Source organism: Parasteatoda tepidariorum, chromosome 3 (genome assembly GCF_043381705.1).
Source record: "Parasteatoda tepidariorum isolate YZ-2023 chromosome 3, CAS_Ptep_4.0, whole genome shotgun sequence".
Lineage (NCBI taxonomy): Eukaryota > Metazoa > Arthropoda > Arachnida > Araneae > Theridiidae > Parasteatoda > Parasteatoda tepidariorum.
In genome coordinates, this window is record NC_092206.1 from 91,843,315 (window position 1) to 91,854,134 (window position 10,820).

The 10,820-nt window shown below is 26.5% G+C and overlaps 1 protein-coding gene across 1 annotated transcript in view; it reads right to left on the bottom strand.

Annotated features, from left to right (window-relative positions):
• Nucleotides 1-310: 310 nt before the first annotated feature.
• Nucleotides 311-10,820, bottom strand: part of LOC107451492 (abhydrolase domain containing 13-like protein Bem46) — a gene marked incomplete in the record, with an annotated part of 13,428 nt that continues 2,918 nt past the window's right edge. The window contains 6 exon segments of the mRNA XM_043049043.2: nucleotides 311-1,730; nucleotides 2,345-2,438; nucleotides 4,960-5,067; nucleotides 8,065-8,169; nucleotides 8,477-8,730; nucleotides 9,240-9,340. Of these exon segments, the coding sequence (XP_042904977.1) occupies nucleotides 2,373-2,438; nucleotides 4,960-5,067; nucleotides 8,065-8,169; nucleotides 8,477-8,730; nucleotides 9,240-9,340 (634 nt within the window).

Below are 10,820 nucleotides of genomic sequence, written 5' to 3' on the forward strand. Positions count from 1 at the left end.
TATATTACATTTTACATACAGCAAAGATTAAAACTGTTACTGTTATAATAATTGGATTGTTGCCATGTAAATTATGTTTTCAAAAGAAAAAAAGCTATTTGAAAGTAGCTCTATTCAGTTATATTAAGAGTTAAATGATAATAATTACTGAACTTCAGAGTTTAATATAATAAACTAAAATATAGTATTTATATTTATTATTCTTTATTTCATATAAATATTTGATATACTGCACTGCACTCTTTATATTTAATATAAACAAAATAATATATATTTACAAACAATGAATTAAAAAGTTTGTTANATAATTTATTTTACCTTGAAATATGATAATTAAAAAAAATTACAAATAATGTTTAGGATGTTCCAAATCGCAGAATATAGGGGAAATAACAGTGCATGTCAAAAATGTGTGATTTGCTTTGTCCCCTCTGTTACGGACGCTTTTAATTACCCGGCAATTAAATTATGAGGCTCTTTTATTATTTTATGCAATTAAATTAAACATTGCACCCTAAAGTAGCATATTATTGCAAAATTTTTTGTTTTCACATATATTTATTACATTTTTTTAGGATAAAATACCTGCGTAATTTCCCCTCCGTTAAGCTTGGAATTCTACTGAACACTTACAAACACTAAAAATAAGAATTTCACATTATATAATTTAACATAAGCGGAATGATATTGCATTAAGTTTTTAGAAATCAATGATGAGTCAACCCTAGTCATGTTCAGCCATTCATCAGATGCAGAACAAAAAGTTGTTTCAATTAAATGTTAACAAAAATACAGTACTATTAGATCCATAGAAGACAATAAAAGAATTTTAATTTGTACATCTATAGATAGATGTCAAGTTACATTCTACCATTCATCAATCCAGAACAGTCTAAGATGAAGGACAACTTTACGCTCATTAAAGAAGCACCTCATACAATATTGTTTCCGCAATGGTGAAAACTTCACTTAACCAATTCAAGACATTTTAAACTTGAAACCAAGGTATCTAACACTCTTTTTGAAATAATCTTGATCAATATAACTTCCAAACGAGAAACCACATGAACACTTCACATTACTACCATTTCCGTAGCTTCAAGTAATTTTTACATCCTATGGGATATTTGTAATATTTTTCACTACATCACTTCAGAATCTAGATGTTACTCCAAGATCGCCATATCATACATAGTATTTCATAAAGTACAATATCTAGAACTTCAAATACCTGTTATATGACTTGGTATATTTTTAGAGGTTTTTACAACATTTTTCTGAATATAGATGTCACTTTAAGGTTCTCCTTACATAAAAAGTTTAATGTACTAGATAAAGTACAATTTGCAAAACTTCAAATACCTGTCAATGCATATTTTTAACATATTTTTGACATTTTTTTAGGTTTTAACTACATCATTTCAGAATCTAGATATCACTTCAAAATTGCCATATCATTAACAGTTTCCATGTTAATAAAGGGCAATTATACTAAAAATAAGCAATGTGGTTATAATATGATATGGAAGTATACATGCATGTAAATGTTGCATACATCTGTCTTGATGAACAGGCCAGCTAGATGTAATGAAGTAATTAAATTTCTTAACTTCATGTTTTCTTCAACATACATATGAATCTATTTCAATTTATTATGATAATGAGAATCACAGAAAATGCATACAACCGTTTTAGATGCTATCACATACAAATTTCAACTTAATCTCCAACTGGAAAGAATAAAAATATGATTTCAATTTTGTGTAAAGTAGAACAGAATTTGTTAAATCTAAATCGTTATTTATTTATCAAATAACATTCTGATGCTCCATTTTCAATAATAAAAAACAGCAAGTAAAAAAAAAAAAAATCCTTTAAAAAATATATCTTGAACATACAAAATATGTTAGTCAATAAAAAATTATAAATATTAAAATTCATTAGAAATGGGAAGAAAAAAATCTTATGCATCATGAAAATTTAGTCACATTTTTCAAGGGTTATTTAATCAGTTAATAATTAAATTTATGTAACAAATTATGATTCATTAAGGTGATAATTTAGGAAGGCCTTTTTCCCACCGACGAATTCAAAAAGTGGGGAGAGGGAGAGGAAAAATTTTAAATTTATTTCATTTGATTTTTACACATAAATTGATTTGATTTTTCATTTAATTTCTGATTTTTTCAACAAATAAAAATAAATATGAAATTTGAAATGCAAACAGGCATTAAAATGTATTTAAGGAAAAGAATCTTTATGTAAAAATATGCTTCATTATAATATAACAAGGAATAAAATGAATTATAAATATTATTTGATTTAAAATAGAGATTATGCATACCAATTATTCTTTAAATGTTTCCATGCAATCAATATATTTCACCCCTTCCATCATAGTTTGAAGGACAAATGTTCATTTCTTGAGCTAACATAACCTGCAAACATTTCAATTATTAGAAATTGTCTTCAAATTTATGGACACAAAGATTGACAAAATAGATATCCAGTAAGAATAGGACTTTAAACAAACCATCTTAATTCAAGGTTAACTTGTATTTAGCACCCTCAGTAAGTAAGATAATGTTCAGCTTAATATATATGTTTACCAAACCAGTTTCCTTCATATTACTATAAACAGAAACAGTGTACAATGGACACAAAAAAGTCAATACTTAGACTAATTTTTGATTCGACAAATGGATTTGCATGTACAATGACTCAATCTAAAAGGTTTGAGAAGTTATCCTAAAAATTGCTAATTAATTAGTGTAAAAGATTTTGCAAGTTACAAAATCTGACAACCCCCCCTCCTCTTTTCGTGAATAAACCCTGTTTTTTAAGACAGATTCAAATTTTTGGCCTGCAAAATATGGCTAGCCAAAATCTGAAAATAGGGTTCAAATAGTTTAGGCAGAGAGGCGGTTGAAAGTTAAAGACTCTTTTATGCTGATTTCACTTTTTGCATACTTTGATATATTTCAAATACATTTTAAGTGAATAGAATTTTTTTCATACAATAATAAAATTCATTTATTAAAAAATAATTTCACAAAAAAATTCATTTTTCATAATTATTTACTTTTTTAAAATTGTTCAATGCTAGTCGGAAAAATGTGCAAACAAAGTGCACAAAGTAGTGCAAACAAAATTTTTAAAGCATGCAATTTTAAATGACAAAATACAAAGTGTTATCAATAGTTATTAATTCATTTAATAAAAGTAAGAAATGTTACAAATTAACTTTGAATGAAATTAACTACCTTTGGACAAAAGAATTTTATCACTGCGTGAAATAATTTATGACTCTCTAAAGAAATTCTCAAAATATTGCAAAATTTCGATTCGACCGCTCTCTTGTCTAAATAATTAGGATCATATTTTTTAGACAAAGGCTACCTTCATATTTTGAGGGTCAAGAATCCGTTCAAGAATTTAGTGTGCGAAAATCCAATCATAAAAATATAAGATACTCAATTTTTTTTCTTCTTGCTTACTGTACAGTAGGGCTGGTTAAAATACTTTTATAAATTTATTTATTTTTACTCATAATGCAGTAGAGAAAAACTGTATATGATAGGAAAAGGAAAAGATTTAACCTACCCGCTTTTAAACAAAATCTTTCTAATACTTACATTTCAGTTTTCAGGTAAAGTAAGTTTTTTCGAAGCTGCACTTAGCACTTTGTACTCATAAAGTCAATAGCAAATAAGTTTTATTAATTGTATATACATATAATTGCATGAATGCTAACTTAATACCTAAAATTCACCGGGTAAATCCCTCCACCCCTTTTCTATAGGCTTAAATACATTTTATGAAAAACAGTGTCGTGTTATTCACAGTTACACTAAAAACAAAATTCATTCACGTCTTTAAAAAAAAAAAGGTATAATAGTGAATTTAAATTTTTCATCAAAATTAAATTGATAATTGGAATTAATTTCATTAGTCAATTTAAATTTTTAATTAGTATTGAATTAATGGTTAAATTTTAATTAATGGTTAAAGTACAGGCTTTTGAAATGTATGCATCAATATATTTTTGTAGAAAACAAATGCTGTTACAGTCAAAAGTTATTTAAATATTGTTGATTAATTTTGTAACCACATTGAATCCTTTTAATGAGAGAATTATGAATGATGAGTAATTTTTTTTAATTTTATTTGTAACATAGAAAAAAAAATATTTTATGACCAATTGTAGCAATTGACAGTTATACTCAGGGTTTGTGATTTTTTTGAAAAAATATTAGGGTAATTTCTTTTTAAGATAACCTCACGCTTTAGAAATATACATTTTCCACCAATAAAATATAATGTAGATTTTAATTCCATGCTTTTTCAATCAAAAGGTAGAATTTTAATTAACATTATTTGTAATTTTTTGTGAAAAAAATTCATGTTTATTAATTACTTTCTACAGCTATGCAAGCCCATATTAAGACAGCATTAAATGTTTACTTTAATCTGTGCTTTCAATCTCAAGAATCAAAAGATTTTCAAAAATGTAATTTCAAATGGGTTAACTAAACATTAACCTGTGTTTGTTAACTAAAATTAATTAATGCATCAATTTATTTAAAATAAATTTTAAAACTAAGAAAAAAAAATAATAAAAGTATCAATAATTTAAAACACTGTTATTTAACTTTTTAAATCAATATATATATACAAAAAAAAAATCAGTTGATTTAAATCAAAGCTTTTTTTAAAAAAAATCATTTTATTTAAATCGTGATTTAAATCAAGCTGATTTAAATCAACAAACCCTGACTTATACTATACTAATTCAAAACAATTAGCTTTACAAATAACATTTTAATAGAATTGAGATGTTTTTTTAAAAAAAATTCCATTAACTTACATCATCAATAAAAACATTTAAACAAAATTAAATATATTTACATCATCAAGAAATATATAGTTGATTTTTTAAAAAAAAATCAATAAACTTACATCATCGATAAACATGCTGACCATTTTATAGTAGCCTTTACACTGCCACGTTTCATTATGAGTGCCATACTCAAAAGGATACAATCTTTTGATTGGACTACCAGATTCCTTTTGGAAGAAAAAAATGAAACACAGAAACTCAGTTAATTTATTTAGTTAAATAAGCGTAAAACATATTCAAAATAAAAATAATTATAATACATTGGTATTTTGAGTTTTGTTAAAGTAAGATTTTAAAAACTGTTTTCATACAGTACTGTAGTACATGCAGTGAAATCTTTCCGACCACTTGCGAGACAACAATTTGATGGTCTACTTAGACAATTGGTCAACCTATAAAGGGGAAATATAACTAGTTTTGACAGTTAGGTAATTGATCACTAAGATCAATTTATACAGGTGATCAATTTATAAATGTGGTCAAGCAACAGGTTTTGATGTATTTCCCAATTTTTATTGTGATTTAAAATTGAAAAAATTAACTCATAAGCCAGAAAGATTTTTAAATATCTTAAATTCGTTGTTAATGTCATTGCAGTGTTTTCACTACAGCGCGAGAACGCGAGAATCTCGCATATTTTTTCTTTTCTCGCATTAAAAAATGATTACCGCGAGAAATTCGAGCATTTTATAAATAAATTTCAAAATTCACGAATTTCTCGCATTCTAGAAAAACCTTCGAATTACACCATTTAGAATAAAATCCGTTTCACTTTTCTTCCTTGATCTTTCATTATTTTCAACATCTGCACCGTTATCTAGCTTTCCTATTTACCAGTATTGTTCAGAACCTTTTCCAACAACAGAACACAGCCACGGAACCCCTTTCAGAACACATTTCTCTGCAACCCCGTGCTTACCGTAGGTAAAGTTTCTTCATGTAAGACGTTCAAATTTTTTATGCTCTAATGTAAGATGGACAAATACCTTATAAAGGCAAATTCTTCTATGATGATGCACCAAAAATATTGAATGCTTTAAAAAATAGAAGACGTTAAAAATAAATTAAAGAAATGATTTTTTTTCAAGAGTTTTTGTGTTTTTTTAGTTTTTGGAAATATCACTTAACTTTTTGAAATCTCACCCTGTTTCTGAGAAAGGGTGAGAAATTTTCACCCATTTTTTTTCTATGATGAAAACACTGCATTATAGTAAAACATATAAAACACAAATGTTAAATACACAGGCGATTCTTAAAAGTATTTGTTGTTATATTCAAAATGAAATCCACAGCGAAGTTTTTACAACTATAACAAAAAGTACTATAGTACACAATGTAAAGAATTTTGCTGGTTTTTTTTAATGAATATTGGTCAACTCAGTTTAGTGAACATTCAGAATTTATTTATTGCTTTTTTTAAAAAAAATTGCTTTGATTATTAAGAAATTTTATACGTTTTGAACACATCAATACACATTTTTATCATTAAGAAAGCAATGTTTGAATGCTCTGTTTTACTATATCTAAAATAAAATTTTAAACAAGTTCTTTTCTAGTGCTGACAAAATTTTGACAAGCCTCAGTTTTTGATGGTTGTTATCTTCAATAACACATTCCATGTTATGTTTAAGGTTAAAAATTAAATTGCTAATTTTTGGGAGAAAATTAAATTACGACTTTTTAGATGCAAATTAGAATGTCATAAAAAATGTACTTTAAATGCAGTATGTATTTAGTCAATTTTGTATATAAATTATCCAATGCTATAATTTGGATATTTAATACAGTTTTTAAATTTCATGCAGTTTTGTTAAAATTTTAAAAGTTTGCAAAAAAAAAATTTAAATTTCAATCATTGAGAAACTAAAATAACAATTGTACTATGAAAAGTCAACAAATCTATTTAAAAATTCCTCAAAAAGCTGCGAGCACTAAAAAAAATAATAAACAATGAAATATGAACAGAAAATTTGCTTCATCTACCCGAAAATACAATTTTTATTCTACTGCAATTATTGTTAACTATATATANAATTCCTCAAAAAGCTGCGAGCACTAAAAAAAATAATAAACAATGAAATATGAACAGAAAATTTGCTTCATCTACCCGAAATGATAATTTTTATTCTACTGCAATTATTGTTAACTATATATATATATATATATCAAATTCAAAATGCAGAGAAAACTTCCTAGATTTTCCTCGTTTTCTTCTTTTTGTCTTTATTTATTGTGGTATATATAAATATATATATAGCACAATATATATATTACGATAAAGACGAAAAGACAGAAAAAGAAAGAAAATTAATATATTTTATTTACTGCGCATAAGCTGTATGTATATACAGCTTATGCGCAGATGAAGTAATATTTTAATTTCATCATTAAAAATTTTACATGAATTATAAGATGGTGACTGTCATCCTAGTTTTCTGAGAATCTTTGATGGTTTTAACTAGTTTTTAATGTTTATCATGCCAAAACTAGTATTTGATGCTAAAAAAAAAAAAAAAAAAGTTAATCATTTTTGCAGGTCAGAATGTCTAGTTTAAGAAACTTAAAATTAACCAACATAAACCCCAAAAAAACTCTTTTTAAGATAAAAATGATACCAGATACTAATTTAAAATTCATTGTATGCATATAGATATATCATAAATAGAATGTTCTTGAAATTGCTATGTATGTTGCAGAACAATCAAAGTTCCTGCAGAATAATTTATATTCAAATTGATTAAGTCATTTTATACCCTCTTAATACTTTTTGTTTCATTACAAAGGAATTTATACAGAAACTTGATAGTTAACTAATTAAGATTATTTATTCGGTTTTTAAAATTAAAACACAAAACTATATGTCATTAAAAAAATTCTAATTATTTTGCTTGTAAGAGTTGTTAATTTATTTCTTACAATGCCTACATAATATTATACACATATATATACACACATTAAGAATAATGCAAAGAGAACTTATCCTCAAACAAAAAATAAAATTCATGCCATTATAAATTCAGAAACAAAATTTATTATAAAAAATGCAGAAAATTTTAGACGCACAAACTTCAAGTGATGTTCAATTTATACGCTTTTTCATCAGTTTAAAGTATTTTGCAATAGTTTACAGAAAAATGAAAAAAAGTCTTCTAAATTTAACTTACAAGCAACAATGCCCTCATCATTGATGGAGGAATAATAACATCAGCTTGCCCAGAAATGAATAGTGAAGGTCTTTTAATTCGCCTTATTTTCTTTATAGATAAAAACTGGAAATGAAAACAAATACACATAAATTGCAATTCAAAACACATTCAATAAATATATGAAAAAATTATTTAGATGAAACTCAAGATTAGCATATAACTACAGACAATATATTAATTGATTCTATTTATTCTACATTAGAAAATAAAATTAGTTTGAAACCAACATTACGTAAAACACAAAGAATTATTAATTTAATAGTCATTATTTGGAAAAAGTGAAAACAATATGCTTGCAAGTATATAGAGACAAGTCAGTACTGACTAAAAATAGTAGCATTTCAATACTAAACTAATTGAGAAAACATACTTGGTTTTTAAAAGCACATGTCGGCAACCACCTCAAAATTCTTAAATTAAACATTTCTCTTGCAATGTCTGGAATACTTGTGAATGTATTTTCCACAATTAAAACTAGTACATGCTTTGCATATTCTGGATGACTAACTAAGTCTATTGCAACAGCTCCACCCAAAGATCTTCCAAACACAATAATTTTACTCTTATCTATGAAAGGTTGTTGAAGTAAATATTTCAATCCAGCCTGTGCATCAAGATACAAACCTGAAAAATTAAAGAAAATGAAACTTCTTCAAACTGTATAAGAATTTCATATTTGCAGTTTTTAAAAGCATATAACTTAGTTTAAAAAAAAATTGAGCAGTTCTAATATTTTTTTTAAAAATATAAGTCTTAAGATCATTACACTAATTTTAATTTTTAGTAACTTTCATTAGATTGAAATTCTTTAAATTAATTAAAAACCAGGTGTTACAGAGTAACACAATATAGTGCCGCCATAGCAGCCATTTTTTTTAATTTAAAAAAAAAAATACAATTTCTAAAAATTGGAGTGAATGATAATGACAACGCCAAAAAAATTCAGAAAACCCGAGTTTTTGTAAACCTTGTTCCTGTATAATTATTTTTTAATTCAACAGTTTTTGATTTTAAGAAATGTTATCACTTTCAATTTTTTCAGCCACAATTTATGTAAGAATATGAATACATAATAATATAGTTTTCAAATAGGTATCCTTCAACTTTTTATTCAATAGTTAAAATTATTATACCTTCTTCACTTGGTGAGCCGTTACTATGACCATAACCACGATATTCAAGCAACAGAACATTGTATCCACAGAATTTATGTAATCCTTGGGCATTAGGAAGCCTGAAAGAAATGATTCTTATTAAATAAAAAATTTTCAAATTTGAAAGAAAAAAAAAGTGTTTTTTTTTAAAGAGTTTCGGAGAAACTCCATGGTAACTGATGTTACATTTTGAAAGGTTTTCCTATTTTTAAACTCTTTTTTATTGAGGAATATGAAACAATTTTTTAAAAAAATTACATGGGATGCCTTTCAATAGTCTGATATATTATACACATAAGGAAAGTTCCAGGTTAGGTCTTGACTCACCTTGGAATATTGTGCGAAATATGATGATGATTCAACAATTTTCGAATAACATGCACAATTTTTGCTTCTAATTTTGTAATTTGCCAACTTCACTGAGTTGTGTAGTATGATCTATGACAGCTCAGTGGTTAAAGGAACTGAACCATTACTGTGAAGGACAAGGGTTTAAAACTCTCTAGCTGCTTGAAGCTTTAATAACATGTACAATTTTTGCTTCTAACTTTGTAATTTGCCAGCTTCACTGAGTTGTGTAGTATGATCTATGACAGCTCAGTGGTTAAAGGAACTGAGCCATTATTGTGAAAGACTAAGTTTTAAAACTCTTTGGCTGCTTGAAGCCTTGTGTACAAGCCTATTTGGGAAGTTAACAGACACCGGATTTTCGGGATGCAGAAAATCCTCAGTGGCCATGTCGTATGATTATGCGGCATGCAAAAGATCCCTGGAGTGCCTTATTGGCTCTCGGCATTTCCGGCAAAATTAAATTCCTAGTGCACTTTAGCATCCAAATAAGAGTCTCGGTGCTGCCATCTAGTGTGGCAGAAACTAGACGTCCAAATTAACATGGCCAACGGTATCTCACCCATTGTGGTGGTCCTGAAAGAGTGGATACCACTTCTGGAGAACACACTAGGTCTGCTCATGTGTGTGCACTTGTGCAGCTCATTGAAAATAAAAAAAAAATAAAAAATTTGGGAAGTTAAAGTTGCTTATATGCTATGCTGACCAACATGCCACTGTCATGCTGTTGTAATAGCTCTCAAGTTGCCTTAATCCTCATCAGGGTTGGCAAGATTTTGCCACAGGTGGAAAAAACCATGGTAAATACCGGTAAAAACCGTCCTGGCAAAAACAGGTTTTTGCCCAGCAAATTGGCAAAAACCTATATTTTCCAAGATGAGAGGACAAAAAATCATTTCTGATACAAAATTATTCCTAAAATTGAAATATATACTATAAATATAAATAATTACAAAAAAATTAACAAAATTATTATTCCATAATTAAATGATAATGTAATAATATATCATTTTAGTAGTTTAAAACATTATTGATTGGAAAATTTGTGATTATTCTTTTTTTTCCAGTGAAATGAACTTATTTTAAATTAATATAACTATAATTTAAAACATAAAATATCTATCAATATGTGTAGTTAATTATTGTACAAATAATAATTTTTTATAATAAATAATAATATTATACAAATAATAATATTTATTTATTTGTAAA